Raw genomic sequence first — 21,584 nt, forward strand, 5'->3', positions numbered from 1 at the left:
GGGCACTACATTTCTCCCTCGAGCCCCTAAAATGTTAAATTCAAAGATTTCAGTGGTCCAAATGGGACATCAAAGAAAAAAGTGACAACATGGTAGACACACTGGATCACTCACGAATACCATGATTTCTTTCTGAAAGACGTCAGCATCAAAGTGTTTACTGAGAGTCAAAATGGAGAAACTTTAACGATTTTGTCCACAGTAAATGGCTTTTGGGTATTTCACAAACAAAGCATTCCACTTCTCCACATGGCAAACTTACTTGAACTGTATCCCTGCAACATGGAGTCGTGGTTATTTCACTAGAACGCACTGATTTTCCTTCCCCCATCATAAGAAATCTTCCCATTTCAAGATGACCATAGGCTTCGTTTGCTGTCTTCTCCAAGTATCAATGGCCTGTCCTCCTCTAAAGTGAAGACTGAAGTGAATGTGGTGGAGCAGTTTGGGAAGAAATACCTCTTCCTTGCTACCAACAGCTCAGAAACAGTCTTGTTTACATCATGCCTCTGCTTTTCCCTTGAAACCACTCCTCCTTTACTTGATAACTTCTCCAACCTACTGTGCGCACTTTTCTGAGCCCGCTAAAAAAAAAAAATTGCCCCGAAATTGTACACCTCTGATTTTGACCCCTAACTACAGCAGAGTAGTTAGCCTCCCTCAAAGGCTGATGTTGTTTTTATTTCATGTTCCCACTCCATTCTATTCTGATGCATAAGATACAGATGAACACTCAATAATATGAGATCTTCAGATGAAACAAATGGTCCAAAATTGTGTTGGCCTACAGAGACAACTAAACCTAGAGGGATCGAAAACGAAAAATACCCATTGATGTATTTTGTTGATTTTCATGTATTTTACTGCTCTTACACTGGAAAAACTCTTGGAAACAAAGTGCCAATTTATTATCACTGATGCGCAGTTATTTATCATATCCATGTACTGGTTCCTGAAATGAATCCACTTGGTGAGTTATTGGATGAAGTTATACACAAAGGAAGTATTACTAACATACACTGTACATACATGTATATCGTAGATACAATTGATTTCTTCTGTGAAGGTGAGGCATATAATGTTCAATTTTATGTGACACAATATCAACAAGTACTATTATAAGAGAAACATGATTTGCATGTTTCTATAACAACTACATGTACATGCACTTGACAGTCACACATTTTATGGCCTTTTTTAAATAGTTACAACGCATATTTGGGAGTGTTTTTCACAAAGAATTCAAGTCAGTCTTAAAATTTATGATTGACTTAAAAACTAATCATACTAGATATGCCACTGGTTTCCTTGTTTTATCAGCCTTTCAGAACACACTTCAAATTGTATGCCAAATTTGCAGAAAGATTCCTTTGCCATTTTTTTTTTATTTTGCATATTAATAGCTGCATGAGAAAGTCTCCAAAATGTCCATATTCATTAGAAGTTATAAGAACACCATCAAGACACACACAGCATACCATTTGGACTGTTTGTTAAAAAATCCCTCCCCCCCCCCCCCAAACCTGGTTGCATCTGAATGTCACCGTGATGTGACTACTTTTGATTTGAGCAATACTACTGCTATGAGATGGAAGAGTTATAACCAGCAAGGCAACTTGTGCAAATCTGTTTGGTTCAATTTGCTTGGAAAACTAACGATGACATGTCATTATTTTGATACCTGTTGACACTTTGATTTTTGCTTTGTTAACAAGGCTTTGTTGAAGCAAGAATGACAAATTTTACAAGCAACCTGATGTGGCCCCTATATACACTTGTACACGTACAGCCAGTTTACTTCAATAGCCTGAAAACATTCCATAGTAGTCATACCTGAGGAATTATTTGTGAATGGTTTACAAGAAAATGCAACCAATCTGTTTTTGAGTCGTTATTGCCTCCCGAGGCAAAAAAAAAAAAAAAAGTTTTCATTTGTGTAAGTGCTCAGTAAACAGGAAAAACTGTATATCTTTGCATAAATCTGAACTGCAGATAATTTCATGGTTAGGATAAGATTTGGTGGATGAGATTTGTGAATACATCATATGTTTAGCATGGCATGAAGCGATGCACTGTCATCTACAAAACAATAACTTTGAGTCTTGTTAACAGTGAAAAGTTAAAAAGCTGGCACTCAGGCAAATGTCTTACTCTGGGAGTATAAGTATTAGAAAAAGGGGGAAAATGACTCTTCAAAAACATGAATTGGCCATTTTCCAATTTACTTCTCTGAGCCATCGTGTTAAACCTTTAGCATTACATGCTGCATGAGTCATTATGTTTGCTCTCACATTCAAAGTCAACCATATGATAAAAGCGGCCTATCTCCTTTATACCAACAACGTTTTTCATCTTAATAGTACAAAATCATCTTGAGTGCAAGTTACTATTAGCCTATCTTGCATTTTCTATTACATAGTTTGTTCAGTATTTCCTCTGCAGCATTTGCACCTAGACATATATGTAATCATTAATCATTATTAATCCTTGTCAATACAAGAGGGCCAACTGGCAGGCCAGATTTTGTTTTCGTTCTTTACATGAATGGATGGGCTGAATGCACAGCAGATAAACTACGTACAACAAGAAGTTTTCGAAACAATGTGATTAACTGCAAACTAAGTTCTAACAATCATTTCAGTTATTCAGAGGCAGTGTAGCACAAATTTTGTACAGAGTATCCAAATATATTCTTGGCTGTCTACGGGTAAGGATTTGATTAAGAGAGAATCTTTTCCACATCTGGAAACCAAAGACATCAGTTGAAAGAAAATGCACAAAGAGACATCATTTTATAAACCATATAATGGCTGTGTCATATCCTGTCAATGGTCTTGTTGTTGTAATGATTCCTGAGCATACAATCTTCAGAAATTAGCAACACACCCAATTTGAGATGAAAATATCTCATATTCATTCCATTATGTATGAGTGAACATCCACAGAGTTCATTGTGGAACAGTTTCTTAGATGTCAGAAGACATACAAACAAGACACTGCTAGGGTCTGTGATGGTAAGACTACAAGTCTGTTTGTGACTGCCACAGATAGGTACCCCTTTCCTTAAATTCTACCCATGACCTGATCCCTTTTCTCCTAAATCACCACCTGGCTTCTGAGGAAAATATAGATCTCTTTTCTCCAAAGAACAGCTCAGGTTTCATTGAAAAAACAAACCATGACATGCATGCTAACTTTGCTTTTCAAGTCCTCAAGCCAAAAGTGCACAGGTCCTACATCTTCTCTACTTTCACATACATTTGTATGTTATCAACATTATTGTTTCGAAGAACAGTCTTAACCCCTATTCAGACGCATGCCATTTTATACCAAAACTCGATAACGAAACGACGTATAAAGAATCATTGTATAGCCAACAGACCGTTCAGTCACTGATATCGTCCGTTCTGGGAAACATCGTATAGATGTGCAGTTTCCCACTGTGCATGCGTGTATAGTCATGAGTGACAGCTGTGGGGTCACCTTTCGTGCGCGCTCCCATTAAGCCCCACCCAGTTATACCGTTCTATGGTCGCCATACGTTCAGACGCACACGGAATGCTGATTCGTTATCGAGTTCTAGTTCGAAACGATGCTCTGACCGTCATTTCGCTATACATGCACGTCATTTCGTTATACAATGTACGTCGTTTCGCTAGTCAGCGTTCAGACGTATAAATTCATCGTATAGCTATACCGTTTTAGTATAGCTATACCGTTCTAGTATAATCTTTTCTTGTGTCTGAATGCCCTGTTTAATTCTCAACACAAAAGTAAATTGCATACAGAGATATGCTGCTAATCCCACCTGCATAGGCCCTACTACTTGTCTAGATTGATGATCAAGATCAATTTCATTCTTTAGCCTCAGGCTCAGAGGGAAAGGAATTTTGACCACATTTCTAGGAAGAACAATTTTTAAAAATTGTTTCCCCTCATAAAGTAAAAACAAGAAAATAATAAAAATTAAGATTAAACAAAATGACAGACCACAAAATTGAGGTCATAAAGCTACCAATTTGATCCTAAATTGTAAGGAAAATCAGTCATAAGTAGTACCGTATATGATTTTATTATTATTATTATTACTACTACTACTATTTTCATCATTAACATTGAGAAAACTAGTGTAAAAAACTAGTATAAAAACTAGAAAAAAATACAAAATTAAAACATTGCTAACTCTCGTAATCTGCATTGCAAATAAAAAATCAGGCCATCTTCATTGTCTGGAAAACTTTTATTCATAATTTACCTGGCACTTTGTGTGTCAAAGCATGCACAGTTTGGTGATTTTTTAAGCACTTCGCTAGGAGCCAAATTATCTTTTCTTCTTTTCTTTTTTGCCACATGTGAGTGGTTGCAAATGCATTTTCAATGTGATTAGAAATGAGCAATTCCAGTGTGAATGGGCTAAAGTCAATATAAAGTTATCTACAGGCTCATGGTTGAGAGTAAACCCTTGTTAAAGGGGCTGTACAGTACTGGTTGAGATGGGGATTCATGGTTTTAACATTCCTAAGTGAGATAATGAGAAACCTCTTATGAAATATGAAAGAGCATGTAATTTTAAGAAGGATTCAACATTTATTTGATGAAAATTGGTTTTCAAATGGCTGAGATATCCAAAAAAGTGATAATAATGAAAGACTACATGCCACAACTTTATTAGGATCTCTTTGTTTCACCTTGTTTTTGGATATCTCGGCCACTTCAAAACCGATTTTCATCAAATAAACTTTTGATACCCCTTAGAATTGCATGCTCTGTGACATCTCATAGAGTGGTTTCTGAATATCTCGCAAAACGTTAAAAGCTAAATCCTCACCTCGACCAGAACTGTACACACCCTTTAAGTACTGACGTTTGGGGAGCAAACAGACATTTTGAATTGTTTGTATGATACATACATATTAAAGCAAACCCTACAATTTGTATGTCTAGGCCTATTTATGCAAATAGGAAAAGTTGTTGCATGCTTTTTTTACACAGGAAAAGTTAACATCAAGGTTATTTCAGTCTGCTACAGTGAGTATGGGATGTTATTTTTGCATTTACAAATATTTTTGCACATGAGGAGGTCACAGATATTTTTGATGAAATGCTGTTCTCGAGAATAAACAATGACACTTTAAACGCACTATTACCCTAGAGCACGGCAAAATTTTTTCACATGTTGTTAAATTTGCGATCCAACTGTGATTCATGAAATTCGAGAAAATTAAACCCTCGAAAAAAAAAAATAACAACAGCTTATACTGCAACTATGATTATGATGTAACAATAGCCTGGCCAGTATTTAAACCTATAAATGCTAATTTAGGAGATTTTTTTTTTTAATTCTTTTTTTTCATGAATTTTCTGGTGATGTTTCCAGTGGTTTTGGTACAGTGGCTTGGCAACTTCCATCAAAATGATGAGGAGACTTCATTGGCAATGTGAATAGGCCTAAGCCTGAGACACTCAGGCGACCAGTCCTGGTTATCGTATCAAGGCTGATAATCAAAGCACTCTACCTCAATAAGATCTGAAATGAATCTACCTCCTGGAAACTAGACAAATGGTTCAAAGACACTCAAGTGAAGCCAGCAAGCCCTAGTGCATGGAGTGAGGATCCAGTCCATACCCAATCTCTCAGCAGGCAAGGGAGACTTTGGCCTAGATTTTGTGTTGACAGTCGACTTCAAGAGAAAGTATTGTATTTAGCCTCCTGCTGAACATGACCTTTGAACATATGGCATGAAAGTAATTCTTCACTATTCGAGAAACTCCTCCAAACACTACCCTCCTAAGAAGAGAGCAAAACACACACAGCAGGTATCTGATATCACAATAGCAATCTCATCTAAAGGAATGACAACAATCACAAAAGATATTTAATGGTACAAAGAATTTCAGACAATGTATCAAATTGCTACCTTTGGAGGATCTACAGAAGTGATCCCCATCCTAACATACTTGTATCTCCCCCTCCCCTCTCTTTCTCTCCCTTTCATGTTTCTGGCACTAATCTCTTCACGCATACACCGTCTGTTATTATGTTGGGTGAATTAGTTTTGTACAACTGTATAATGTATGAAATGTATTAAACAAGTTGCTTATAACAAATCCCTTTTTGCAGAATCTAGTACTCAACTCTCTGGTAAGTGTAATTTATTTATCCAAATATTTCCCTGAAGATATACGATTTCATCACCTTGACATCATACTCAACCTGCTAGAGTTTGGACAAACTTGTCCCGGAGGCATGAACAGTGGGCTTTTGAGCCAATCACTTCGGTCAGCTTGGTTGGGGGAAAGAAAGGTACACATGTCAAGATGAAGTTCATGTACAATGTACCTGACCAGCAGAAACAAGAAAAGTGTTAAGGGCTGTTTTACATGAGCCACAGAGCCTTTGTTTGAGATTGGTAGAAGAAGCTGTTTGTAAGCATGTCTAGAAACAGAATTCATGCTTGAAGATTTTTTTTTTGTAGTCTGAAAGTGTACATGAATCATGTTCTCCAAAACACATCTGTTGTTCTCACATCACATCATGCAAATATTGATCTGTAGGTAAATTCTGGGTGTCCACTTGTCTGAATGGTTTGACTTCAAATCATGTTGATGTCATGTCGTTGTATTCATTTCTGTCATGGTGCACACGCATCAGATCATAGGTTACTTCTTCTTCCATGAACAGTAAGCAGTTTTAAGCAACATATGAATGACAGGCTGCAAAGTTTGTGACATAAAATGTAATCAGTTATTATACTGGACATCATTAGCAGACAGCAAGGAGACTCAATTCTCTGTTGAAACACTTTGTAATTCTAGCACAAAACACAGTGTGAAATGGTTTTTGGAATTGTGACAACAAACAAGATTTTTTGAAGGTTCAAAACTGCTCACAAAGAATAGTTATTTTCAGGAAGGGAAAACAAAACCGATGTTCATTATCTCCTCGAAACATTATGGTCCATATGTGTGTATTACAATTATACTTTTTATACCATCATCCCGAAGAAAGATAATCCCTAGCATGCTCACAGACTTTCTGCAGTATGCAAAATGCATATTTAACAGCAATCCACTCATTGTATCGGTACATTATTTTCCTATGTATGTGAAATTATTCATTTAGGAAGCACATTACAATACCCAGGAATATTTAAGATTGATGATCATTAAACTATAGTCAAGTCAGTGTACATGTATTACTCAAGGTTCGCTGGTAAGTGGACACTATGCAGAAGTTTCCTTATCTGCCCAAACTAGGAACTGACAAATTCTGAATGTCGGACAAAGAAGTACATGTAGCTCCCTCAGCCTCATATTTTCACTTGGCACAAATCCTTTCACATCCCATGGAATGACATGGAAAACAAAGTGCTGTCAAATACTGTGTGATGCTTTGGCGCATTAAAGCAGAATTGTTTGTAACATAAACTAGAAACAGAATCTGAATAGAAGTACAGTCAACTTGTTACAACTGTAGGTCTGTGAGTATCTTCTGAGATAATTTAGAAGTGCAATATAACAATAACATGCTTCCTTGGTTTTGTATGGATATGAATAGGCTACGTAAGTGGTATTAAATGAGAAAGATTTTCCACCGTCCCTCACTTTGTGAGTCAGAGGAGCTACATCTGCCTAAAGACGATAATGTCATTACATACAGCTTCACTGGCTTTACTTCTGAGTTACTCTTATTTATGTGGTCAGCAATAATTGCCAATTGTCACCACCCATATGAACATGCTCTGTGGCAAGATGACACTTGTACTTCAACCACTGCTATTTCTATGCCTCAAACAGGCAGCACTTCACATTTGATACTGTAGATAATGTAACAAGCCTGTAATGTAATGCACTTCTAACACATTTCTGCTCTGAGCATACAAGGGGATCTATTCTCTAGCATTTTTTTTTTTTTCAGTTCCATCAAAACATTGCAACCATTGCTCAGTCAGAATGCAGAGCAAAGTCTCTCTCACACCTCCCTGGTCTCATCAAGAGTGTTTTTCTTTCAGCTTTCTCTGTCTGACAGGGATATAAGCAAAGGGTGTAACCACACACATGTCATGTATTACCACGACACCTCTTTGCCTACAGCTACACAATTGTTAGGCAAACATGTGAATCGAATGTTTTCATCAGCTACATGTGCAGGTTCTTGTATTTGTTGTGAACACAAGGGCTAGAACAAGACAACTCTTCCCTGGCTTTCTGGTCATAATGAGCAACATCCTTGTCATCACAAGACACAAAGTAAGCCAGAATCTGATGGGAATTTTATCACTCTGGTTTATCAAGGAACGTAACTGGCTCACTCGTCTGTTTGGAAAACAAATGCCACATAAAAAGGACTTGATGTAATCAAACAGGGTAGAAAAGGCAAGAGTAATTCGCTTTAAAAAAACAAACACAAACAAAACAAAACAGTAATCAAACTGCTGTCAGCCTATTGTCAAAGATGTGGGGTGCATGTAGCCAGTCCAATTAAACTTCATCAGACTTTACATTCTCTGGCATACTTTCATTTGTGTCATTAAAGGACAAGTTCACCTTCATAAACATAAGGATTGAGAGAATGTAGCAAAATTAGTAGAACACATCATTGAAAGTTTGAGGAAAATCAGACAATCCGTTCAAAAGTTATGAATTTTTGAAGTTTTTTTGCAGTACCCGCTGGATAAGAAGACTACTGCAGTGTATGAATAACTTAGATGTCACATGCGTACAACAATATAAGGAAAATATAAAGAGAATTTCACAAAATTCCATCTTTTGAAAAAAGTACACATTCCCCTGACTCGTTACCGATAAATGTTATGGGTAATATTATTCCCCCTGCCTTTAGAAAGAGGCAAGTCAGTTGCTCTTTTATTATGCGAAAAAAAGTGAAAATATGTTGAATTTTCTTTTATATTTTCTTTGTACTGTTGTACGCATATGACTCACAAGCTGTAGTAATCTCCTCATCCAGCGGTTCCAACACAAAAATTTAAAAAATTCATAACTTTTACATCGATTGTCCAATTTTCCTCAAACTTTCACTGATGTGTTCTACTAATATTGTTGCATTTTCTCAATCCTTATGTTTATGAAGGTGAACTTGTCCTTTAAATATGATGTTGTCTTGACTTGTTCACACAACACAAAACACACATGTCAAACTGTTTAATACCCCCAACTTTTCAGACCAAGCCTTCTCCTCAATCAAATTTGCATTACCAAACTCTACTGTGATTAGGAGAAATAAAATGAAGTGATTATTAATGAGCAAATCTTTTAGTAAAAGGGGACAGCTAATTGTACAAAGTTTTAACTGTTTTGGGACTTCTGACAGATGTATTCATCATGATAATTCATTAAGAGTCTTATCCAATAAAGTTTATTGGTTTCCGGAACAGAAGAGGCAAAGTATTTCTTTGAGCCCACATTTATCATACAAATGTATATCCTATACAATGTACAATTCTAAATTTTTGTTTAATAGTGTTACCTTTGTACCAGAGTGATAAAATCTGCTACGTACTGCCCTTTCATTTCTCTCAGATTTTTGACCATGCAATGTTAATGTACAGATTTCAGTTTTCCAGTAGAATATATATTCATACTTGTGCATATATAATAATATGTCACAAATATTTATACAATGTAAACATATTTCCCAAAGTCATCTTATTGCCAATTACCTCAGTGTATGCAGGTATTCTACACAATGTACAGTATGTTACTTTCTGTACAAATCACAATGCTCCTCTCATTCTTTACCAACAGATGTTATGATGTGTGGATATTTTTATGCAATGCATCTTATCTGGTACATAAATCATACTACATAGACAAAGAAGTCCACAAGAATGCATTTCAAGCATTAACGTTCCCCTGGATGTAAAGATGTACATTGTAAAGCTTTTGCATTCTTTGCACTGCTGCACATTTTCAGATTGAGATATATACAGTACACTGTATCGTGTATGCTATAAATTACAGTACATTTACTTCTTCATTCAAATAACACAAGCAATCACAAGTTTTATCCTCATCCTGAAAAATTCAAATAATTTATTACTTTTCTTTTAAGAGACTAACATATCATTCTTCAATCATGCAATACAGTGTACAAGAACATTGCTGAATATGCAAATTGTGCAAGCAGACATTAGCATAGATCTTCCTTCCAACATATTATCCAAGTATGAGTTAAACACTCTTTACCCTTTCGCTATTCCATAATTCCCCCGACAATACAGCGAAATCAATGATTCAAGTTTTGCAATGTTGAAATACCTCAAAACTTGTGTACGCCTGATACATACGACATACTGTGGGAGTACATTATGCTGATGTGCTGAGATTGATAGAGAAGTAAGAAGGATGCTCAATGAAGTCAGCAACATGTAGTGAGATGGATGACTAGTTCTTGACAAGATGGATGTTTATTTCATAAATAAATCAACAGAAAAATGATAAATGTGTAAGTAGGAAATGAAGAATGAAAGTGAAAAATATATTACAGAATTCCAGGATTCAGGAAAGCTGGTGGGTGAAGAGGGAACTGAGTAATCAGGAGGAAACACCTTCAGTGCAGCCATGGGGGGGGGGGGGGGGGGATTATGAAGGGGTGCAGGATTATGGAGGGGGTATTGGATTATGAAGGTAAAGGAAGAACAATCACACCCCACAGGAAGTGTTTTCTTTAGGCAGGCTCTGTAAAGATTTGATGACAACATGTACCCATCTTGGATAAACCCATGCACAGTATTTACAAAATGTAACGGATGGTATACATTGTATGTTGTCCACATCCATATTAAAGAGAATGCATCATCAACATGAGGCATCTTTGACAAACTGCTTCCTTGTAATCTGACTTCTTGGCTTATTACATTGTCTGTGCATCACAAACAACACACTTACACTACACATACAGTTGTACACATACTACATGTACGTAATCGGCTGCTTCCTTTTGTCACTCGATGTCTTACAATACATGTACTTCTATATGAACTGAAGTAAAGACTGTGCATCCTCCTACACAATGTATTCAAACAATATTCTCTTCATACAAGAAAGATGACATTGTAATGATTTACATCATGGTCACTTTAAAGTATTCTAGTATTTGAAGAAACATAATCCCAAGTTATTTGTCTACTTCAAGTCAATATAAACATTAAATTTGATTGTCAAATGCAAAATTTTGGGGAAAAAATAACACATTGTAGCTGTCTGCTCCTTTAGAAATAGTTTCTAACCTATTCATCCTTCCTTTATTGTATATTCTACTTCGACACTGTCTATATTCTGTTGATGTAGTGGTACAGCTATTGAAAGAGTATATGAATTGCAGGCTGAAATGGACATTTTGTTGTGATGCCAAGCATCACGCATGATGAGTAAAGCAGTCGTGGGTGGTTCTAGCTGGTCACCGGAAGTACACCTGAGGCAACAGCTGCTTTGTCAGTAGCAATTAACAATTCTTGGTCTTTTTAACGACCCTAAGCAACCTTGAAGTCCTAAAATGAGGCCATTAACTGACAGTCAAGATTTTTAACTTGAATCCTACTACACTATAGCAAAATTAAAAAAAAAAACAACAACAATACCGTACTGCCATTGTTATCTCTACTAATGTACTTTTTAATAGAGAATGCATTCCCACTGCACATTATGTTCATACATATCAATATCTTTCTCACAATAAAACAAATTAATTTAATGCAAATCTCCAATTTAGTTAGTCACTATCAAGTGGGATCTTCAGTAATGCTCCAGATCTAGCTTTAGATAATGATTACTGCTTTCCTTGCCTTATTAATAGCCTTAAAAAAAAAAAGAAATCTCCATTCTTTAAGAAGTTAAGTTTAATGGAAAAGTGAACGATAGCTACAGAAGAAAGAAGAGAAATAGACAGATTTTAAAGAACAGTACAAACATAGCTTTTTTGGATATTATTACCAAGATGATACCAAGAATGGCTTGAATGTCTTGGTAAAAGGATGACTTTAGAAAAGTAATTTGTTACCCAAAAAGAACAGGCAAGTTACATGTAGATTCAAATTTAATCACAGGTATCTTGCTCTGAAGCATTGTGTATAAAATGTTGTGAACTACAGTGTTGCTGTAAAACCTCCTTGTTCAGACACACACACACACATACACACACACACATACACACACACAAATACCACCAGAAATCTATGTATACTGCCATGTCGTAAAGGCCTTTTTTGGTTTTCAGAAGCACACTGTAGTAAACAGGGAAGCAAAGAATTTGGATTTACTTTAAAAAGAAACAAGCCACCAAACATGAAGTCTATGAGCTCATTTGGTCAGCTAAAAGCTTTGATCAGCAGAGAGTTACTTTCACTGGAACAATGCTCTCTGCACACTGGTATTTAGAAACTGCAATGTGTATTTCCTCCTATAGATGATGATAAGACCCAAATACACAAAGACCATTTCTTGCCCCAAAGACTACAAGTAGAAACAAGTTATGTTACAGTGTCTGCTGTGCTGATATACAGTAAGAGCACTCTATTGTACATTAACATTAGGAATGTGCTTTTGGGATAAGTTGTTGCTGATCTGACAAAACTCAGGTAAAACTTGACAGACTAAAATAAGGGATAACTTCTGCACAGAAATCATCTCTGACATTCTCATAACCTCAGTTATGAGAAAATGAAAAAAAAAGAACAAAAATCAAACCCACAACAAGAACAACACATTCAGTTACGACCTATTTACATATTCATCAGATTTCCAGTCCAGCAAGAGATACCATAAGTACAAGAGCTTTTAAAATTTTTATATCTGGACCTGGTGTTAACAATAACTCACTGTTTTGTCTCCCATCTCTTGTCTTATCTCTTTGTCTTAAAGGGTGTGTACAGTTCTGGTTGAGATGAGGATTTAGCTTTTAACGTTTTGCGAGATATTCAGAAACCATTCTATGAGATGTCAAAGAGCATGCAATTCTAAGGGGTATCAAAAGTTTATTTGATAAAAATCGGTTTTTGAAATGGCTGAGATATCCAAAAACAAGGTGAAACAAAGAGATCCTAATAAAAGGCGACAGGCCACGCCTTTTTTTGATATCTCAGCCATTTGAAAACCAATTTTCATCAAATAAACATTGAATCCTTAAAATTACATGCTCTTTCATATTCATAAGAGGTTTCTCATTATCTCACTTAGGAATGTTCAAAACATGAATCCCCATCTCAACCAGTACTGTACAGTCCCTTGAAATTGCCTTCAGGCCCAAGACAAACAAGTAAACTGTACATACAGTACATTGTACAATGTCAAGATCTCTGACATCAATATCCGTATCTTTGCCTTACCTGTACAATGTATGGTGTGTGTGTGTGTGTGTGTGTGTGTGTGTGTATCAGAAGAGAGCACTTCATTGCAGACTGATACCCAAAGGATTCCTATTTCTTGAACAGAAATAACACACAGATCTGCGTCAAATGCCATTTTCGCGTGATTACCGCTGAAATGAGAATTAATACGTATCTTGACAGTAACTTGGTCTAAAGAAGAAGCTAACAAAACAAAACTGCAAATATAGAAAGGAATACCGGTACTAAGCACCACTGTCCACTTTGTAGATTTTGGGCATTTAGCTGAGCAAGCTTTCTATTGACGAAGATTAGCTTGTTGGAATCCCAGTTTGTCAAGCCCTGTATGTGGGAAGTCATGTATGATATACTGTACATTGTCGCATACAATGGCACAGAAGGACTTAGCTGCTCCAGTTTTTATTGACCTCGTTGACAAATACCTGGTGAGCAATCTTCCATAAAACTAACAATTACACTGCTTCTATTGATAAAGTACATGTCTTTGACAATTCTTTTCCTTGTACAGTTGTAATTTCATCTTTTTCGTGAGCTTTGTTAACCCTTTGAGGATGAGTCCCTAATTAAACATTTGAAACAAGAAAGCCTTTCCACTTTGTGAAACCCTATAATACAATAATTTATACATTGTTCTGATATCTCTTGCTTCTTGTAAAAATGGTCTATTTTTTGCTCTACTCTGTAAAAGCACACATTGTATTTTAAATGAAAGGACTTCCCTGCCTTGTTCAGGTAATTGACATGTAGTACAGAGTAGTGCAAATAACCGTTGATATCCTGATGTAATTGCTTTGAAATGCAACATCCTATTAGTCCAAATCATGTGAACTTGGAAAATGAACTGAAACTTGCCCAAGCCTTGTTTACAAAAGAAAGAAAAAAAATCCAAAGGAACTACAAAATGTACCTACAACTGTAGGTACAATGTAAGAGGAAGTGTGATTGAAACCACGTGCTGCAATCACCTTGCAATTTTGAAAGAGGAGTCACGTGTGTACAGGTGTATGCAGGTGATGTATGGAATATTTTAGTCTTCAAAGTGATCTAGATTCATCATTAATTATCATACAGTTTCTGGTCATAACATTTCCTGTCTGTCAACACATCATGTGATATTTTCTTTCATACTAAGAAACTGTGAAATATAACTTTTGCCATTTTTCTTTTCTTTTTTCTTTTTTTCTAGGGGATCCCTATCATACCAAACTTTAATTTTTCCATGTCCAATTAAACTGCAAGTCATTTGTACTAGCAAACATTTATGGAATGAAAATGTTCTCAAATTTCCATTAGGTCCTGGATGTACACAGAAATATCTAAAATACAATACAATGAGTAAGCAGTACTGTATTTGAAAATTACACAGAACAATTGCTGTGAGGCTCATAATTTTTGAGGATACCTTTTGAAATGACCTTATTTCCGAAAAATGACCATTTCTGTGATACTGTACTTCTCCACATGCCTCTAGTACAATGCAAAATGTTTTGTCCCTCACATAGGACATAAAATGGAGGTCCCACTCATACATGTAAAAGATCCCGCTTCATTCATCCATGACAAAGAGCAGGGTGCATAACCTGCTGAAGTGGCCCGCCTCACATCCATCTGGACCCAAAGGAAGACCAGCTGTACAGATGTTACTTCAGCTGAACATGGGCAATCTAGGCATCTTCTCAGATGGAAAATGAAACAAACAAAACAAAACAAAAAAATCCCTATCCTCTGTCATAAATCAAATACGTCAGCTTCACTTCATTCAGCTTAACACAGGGGTTTGGAATGACGCTGCCCGAATACTTTACGAGACTGTACGCAACAAGATTAGGTAGCAGATAGTTGAACTATGATGCAGAACAAATCCCTTTGTTTGTTCATGATACACAACAGAGTACCATTCAAAGAAGTCAAGAGGTACTCATGATGGTAAGAGCCAGGTTGACAAGTTTATAATGACAGGGTATGGCCCCTATCTATCACTGTAGAATGACAAATTGTATATTGTACATGCCTCAACATTCAGAGGGTAACCTTAATTCAGCAATAAAAACATCTTAAGGATGGTACACTGCTAATTTACAAAAATTGTACCAAACAGTGAATTGTATGTCAAGGACTGAGATGAACTTACAGTAGCCTGCGGTATCAAGTCATGTCTTGAGCAGATACTGTAAAGACATTCACTGTTACAATGATTTTGCTAAAATATATAAATACAATTGTAATGTAGTATCCATAAATGAGATATCATTATCTAAGAGTTTACTAGAGAACAGTTCAAAGAAAGAAACACAAATTAGGGGAATTTGAAGGAAACTACTTCCATTTGCCACTTGAACAAATGTCCTTGACAATCTAAGGGTGGGATTTCACGGAGCACGCGAACGATTTGCGAAGGTCGCGAATGGCAAAATCTAGCGTTCGCATTTTGGTCTGCAAAAGATCGCCAAACGAACGTGAGGGTTCGGAAGCGTCGTCAATTGTTCGCGAATGTCGTTTTTACTTCGGCGATGATTTCAAAAAAGTTTGAAATTTTCTGCGAACCTTTTCCGCACACTTGGTCGTGATTTGCTCGTGAATTGTTCTCGAAAGTGTCTTTAAAGCCTCGTCAAATGCGCAAGACCTTCGCAAGACACGCGCGATGTTCGGAAAATGTTCGTGAAACCCCAAACAGACTCCGAAACTTTGGAGAATGTCTCGCGTATGTTTCGCGTATGTTACGCGAAATCTGCGAAGTTTTTCCGATCATTTTACGACGTAATTGCAAACTGTTCGCGTACCTTTTGAGACATTCTCGCGAACGTTTAGCGCACGTTTGGGGATGTATGACCTATACGTTTTCTACAAATAACAATCGTAGCATACACCTAAACATCAAACAATTATTAACAACTATAGTAACAAAAGAAATTAAAGACTATCAAAGAGAAAGAAATGTTTGATATACAAAAAAAATCGCAGAATACAGTTAAAATTAATCTAAAGTATGTAAAATTTCATTTGAAGTACAGAGATCATGTGTTGGAGGAACTGCAAAAAAAAAAAGATCATATGCTTGACTAGTGGAGATACGTCCTAGGAAAAAATGTAGGCTGGCACACAATAGAAAAATGAGAGAAAAAGAAAGGAGAAATAGAGGAAAGAAAAAATTCAACTCAAGACAGCTTCCACCTCTCCTTGGGTACATTTTCTCCCATGATTACTGAAAATTTTTCGTTGTTCGCATTTCCGTCGCGTGTTCTTCGTGTACGTAACATGCTGTACTTAAGCAATGATACACACGACATTCGCACATACGTCGTGGAAACTTCGCACAAATCGCGCAAGAATAGTTTTCGGCTTCATTGTCAGAAAACATTCGGAGAAAAACTTTTCCGAATGCTGGATTTTGTCATTCGCGTCTTTCGCAAAACGTTCGCGTGCTCCGTGAAATCCCACCCTTAAACTTGACACACATCCAAAGCTGTGACTGCTGCCTTTAAATGGGTGTAGAAAACTGTGTTGTGCTCTTGTTGTTTTTGGTTTTTCTTTTGAAGTGCAAAGGGAAAAATTCAATCTGAGCATGTTTTCATCTCATTTGTTGTTCCCCCACCCCAATATTTGTGAAAGGAATGGGGGGGGGGGGGGGGGGGACTCTGAACAATTCATGAAAATGGATCTTTGTACAATAGATATGAGAGCACACTAAAGGCAGGGCACAATGGTAGTGTCTGTTGTCTGTTTCATTGCTATTCATTCAGCATGTGTGAAATTAAATTCAGTTGGTTCCACAGTTGCCTGTACCTTGGTTGAATCACAATGAACTACACTGTGTAGTCGTTTGATTTGGCATAACAACCATCTACAGAATAGTAACATGACTTTAGACTCAACTCCAGGAGACATGGCTTTCAATCACAAATTGAACCAAAGTTGTACGTATTATCTATCTGTAGTTCTAATGCTAGGTGCAAAAACAAGTAAAAAGGTGAGATCGCCCATTTTATTTATAATGGACATATCATATTTTGGAAACAAGCATGAAGCTTTACATATGAAGCTAATATAATCTGCATTATAATGTATTCTACATGAAGGTTCAGTACATTTTACTGCAGAGTGGTACCAACAATATAATACTGACAAAATCTTTAAAGAAAGAAAAAAATCCTATTTTTTTTAAACAACCATAAATCATTAAAACGATTATCAGAAGATCTTTGACATCTGTGATAAAAAGTCCTTTGAAGTGGCAATTATAAATGTACAGCTTGTACATGTTAGCAAATAATCTGTCAAGTTTAAGTCCTTCAAACTGTTTCATCTTGCAACAAGATGACATTTATAATTATATCATCATAAAATGTTCAGCCAGAATCAGTGCCTGCAACTGCTCAGGTTGAAGAAGATCAACACACACGTCTACACACAACACACACAGTGTACACTATGTACTGAGAACACCTCATCCAAGGACATCACTGTCCAGTAAAGTTGTTTGGAGTGGAGACTATCACAAACTACACATTTACCAGGTTCTGGCTCTGATTGGATTGCCATCTGAAAGGAAACCTTTCCTCAGTGTCATTGTCTCGTCGATGTCCAAACGTGAGAGGTGTATATACCTGTACTGTAAATGGAATCCAACCAAACAGTTCCATCTTTTGAGAACAGCTATACAAACACAGCACTCTCCACTTGTAGATAAATTTTACAATAGATCCAATATAAACCAATGACAGCTCTATGCTATTCATGTGTCATACAGTGTGGAAAGGAAAAGGGAAAAAAATGCTTTTATGATGAAGACCTATCTGCACACAGGGAGGTTTCTTTGCACTTCCCTGCTACGCATACACTGTGCTAGCCCTGCACATTAATTTGTGGAAATAGAAGAATCATGCATAATTTTAATTCAATCTGGCATTGTCTTAAAGATCCTACATTACAATGCAGAATGGTCTATAGATATCATTAAAATTGAAATTTGACATACAGTATAGAAAGTACTGTATTTCTACTACCTGGCCTAATATTTAATAATATCACACTGAAGTTTTAATTGAAGTTCACTCTTTGCATTAAACAATATGAATGGAAACTTAATTCAGACTAGCACTGTGTCAGCAACATTTCAGTTGAATCAACCTATTGCTTTAATGCTTTGTATTGATATCCAAACTACACAAACACAGCATGTTAAGGATTAGATCTAAAAGGATATTACCATGACCTCAATTGTGTACACAATTGTTTGTACCAGTTGTTTTACGAATCTATGCTCTGTATGGTAGTATTGCAGCATTCAGGAAGTGGACTGTATTCACCAAGCTGATTTTAGAAAGTAATGTAGGCCCTAAATACAAATAGACTATACATTTTGCTTTAAAAAAAAAATTGCAATCATACAGCAGTAGTACAATGACAATATTCTTCCATACATTGTAAGCCCACTTTTTGTCTCAGATGAAATTCATAGAAAATCCCAGAAAAGAGTAACATAAATGAAGGGCAAATTAAGTTAAAGCTCTTTCAAAATATAGGATGGAGGAGGACAGGGCACTGTTGCATAAAAGTTGAGATCAAACATACCATGTACAAGTATCTGAATACTCAATTCTGATTGGCCAATACCTGATTTACATGTTTGATTAGATAGGTCTCTACATCTTTTTATGCAACACGGCCCAGGACATACTTCTTGATATTCGAAGGGTCTGCATGTATGGTATAAAGTTTTAGTCTTCTGAAAAAGATTACAAAGGGTCAGTAGGACCTATCGCGCCTACATCGTAGGCATCATGTATGGGGGTGTATCCTTTTACCGAACGATTTTCATTTAATTTCTCAAAATGGGCAACAGTATGCATCAATTCAGCTAAAGATCTCCTAGTAGATAATTGAAATGCTGATGAGTTTAGCTGTAATGGTATTACTTGAAAACTACACCACGCACTAAACAAAATCCGTATTTCAAATAACCCTTCCACAAAAGTCGTCTCTCTTTACCGACGCAAATCATAGTGTATTACCGAACGTGCGCCCTCTGTATGGGGAAATTTATTCATTGTATTTTCGGTCAATGTTATTAGTGCAGAATAACAAACATCGAAATTTTAGCGATTATAGTCTAGTATAACTAAAATTTGAGGTAAATTTGTCCTTAAAGTTTTTTGCTGCAGTTAGGCAATTTTCTGCACTGGCTTTCCTTGTGAGATAACAGCACGTAGTGCAATGAATGCATATACGAGTGGGCTTCCATTGATAATGTACATGTACATGTTCGGTAATAGGATACTGTTCGGTCAAATACATAGGATAGGTCCTACCTGACTAAGTATTTAATTTAGTAAATACTTCAGTCACTACTATATATGGAAGTGTATCCTATTACCGAACGATTTTTGTTTTTATGGCTCCAAACGGGCAACATTATGCAATTATTCAGCCAAAAATATCCTTATAGATAATTGAAATGCTGATGACTTTAGCTGTAACGAAAATACTTGAAAAATAAGCCAACTTCTAGAAAAAAATCCTTATTTCAAATAACCCTTCCACAAAAGTTGTCTCTTTTTACCGACGCAAATCGTATTGTATTACCGAACGTGCGCCCTCTGTATGGGGAAAATTGTACATTGTATTTTCGGTCAATGTTTATTAACGCAGGACAACGAACATCGAAATTTTAGCAATTATTAGGTAAATTTGAGGTAATTTCGGTTTTGTTTTGTTTTTTGCTGCAGTTTAGCAATTTTCGGCACTGGCTTCCCCTATGAGATAACAGCGCGTAGTGCAATGAATGCGTATTCGAGTTGTTGTACGCGCTCCATTGACAAAGTACGCGTTCGGTAATAGGATACCGTTCGGCAATAGGATACCTTACTATACTAGTACAATATTTTAATACAGAATCACTGGTTTGACATTTGATTTGTGCATTTACTTCCCTATTTTCATTCTTTCATTCATTCATTATAAATGAAAAGTGATGAAAGAAAGAGAAAAAGAAAAACAATGCAGAGAACAAAACAGAAATAACAGAATGTCACTTGTGTGTGTGTGTTGTGTGTGTGTTTTAAAAGCCTTTTCTTTACAACTACCGGTACAACTCAAGTAAACTTACTGTAAACTTGATGTTGGAATGATTGACTTTCCAACATCAAGTTTAATGCTTTTAATGCTTTGTAACCGTTACAACTCTCCAAGCTATCTACTCTACTCTAGAGTCTAGAATGAAACAACCCTCGACTGGTTTTTGCTAGGCCTAGGTTCACACACAATTTGACATCTAGCGTTGAATGTCAACTGTGCAGCTGCAAAGTGATTGTTCGAGCCAATAAAACAAACTGCAGTTTGTTGGTCTGGCCAACATGAACTACAATTGTACATACTGTAGAATAGCCAGGGCGAAAAAGAAAACAAAACAATAATCTTCTTACTACTAGTAGTGTAGGGCCTACTGTGTAGTACTAGGCTACTGCATCCTACCTTCACTCCCTTCCCTTTGCTCTCCATGTACAAAGTTGAATTCTATCCCACCTCCGACAGCATTATCAATGAAATAAGTTATTCCGCAGACAGTATCTCCACAAAATCACACGATGTCCACACAGAGCTGCTTCCTAGGTATGGACCGTGCCGTGGGCCTTTCATTCATCCGACTTTGCTTCTTCAATGAACAACGTAAACACAGCGGACTGCAACTCGCGTGGCACACTGGCCCCTTTTGTTAGCTCATCAGTGCTTGGATGGCAGCAGCGAAGAGTTCTGAGAAAACTTTCTATGTACAGTACATGCTCGTGGTGCGTTGTTTGTATTGCGAGTTTGTGAACGTATGAGATGTATCTAGTACAACACGAGATGGCAGCAGAGCTCTTAGGCTTGTGACACGCCCATTTACAAGACTGATCTGCGATCTTTTCATCGGCTTATTGAAGTGTACGTGTCTGTACATACGGATACTAGTAGTAGGCGCTACTACTGAGTATTCCGTAAAGGGGAGGCACCTTTACAAAATTAAGGGGGGGGGGGGGGTGCACGCACCCCCAAATGTTGTTTTCTTTTTATTTCCTTTGTTTTAACAAAAAATACAGAGGGGCTCGCACCCGGTGCGCCCCCTCTGGATCTGCCACTGTACATTGTATCAATAATGCTTGTGTTTATCGTGATGCAGCAGAGTATGCATGTTGGTAGGCCCTATATACAAACATGGATTTAACTAAACAAAAACAAAAACAA

General features: G+C 36.7%; 1 protein-coding gene across 3 annotated transcripts in view; it reads right to left on the reverse strand.

The window, feature by feature from the left end:
• LOC139742822 (ral guanine nucleotide dissociation stimulator-like 1) overlaps nt 1–21,033 on the reverse strand; it is a 74,036-nt gene extending 53,003 nt beyond the window's left edge. For 2 of the 3 annotated variants that reach the window (XM_071653340.1, XM_071653337.1), the window contains exon 1: nt 263–1,170. In XM_071653340.1, the coding sequence (XP_071509441.1) occupies nt 263–284 (22 nt within the window). In that variant the 5' untranslated portion in view covers nt 285–1,170. Of the gene's footprint in view, nt 1–262; nt 1,171–20,834 lie in introns of those variants that run through there. The other variant, XM_071653338.1, reaches the window with a different exon arrangement.
• Nucleotides 21,034–21,584: the final 551 nt, after the last annotated feature.

This window comes from Diadema antillarum, unplaced genomic scaffold (assembly GCF_040938485.1).
Source record: "Diadema antillarum isolate AM-2024a unplaced genomic scaffold, OU_Dant_1.0 seq00001022_RagTag, whole genome shotgun sequence".
Classification (NCBI taxonomy): domain Eukaryota; kingdom Metazoa; phylum Echinodermata; class Echinoidea; order Diadematoida; family Diadematidae; genus Diadema; species Diadema antillarum.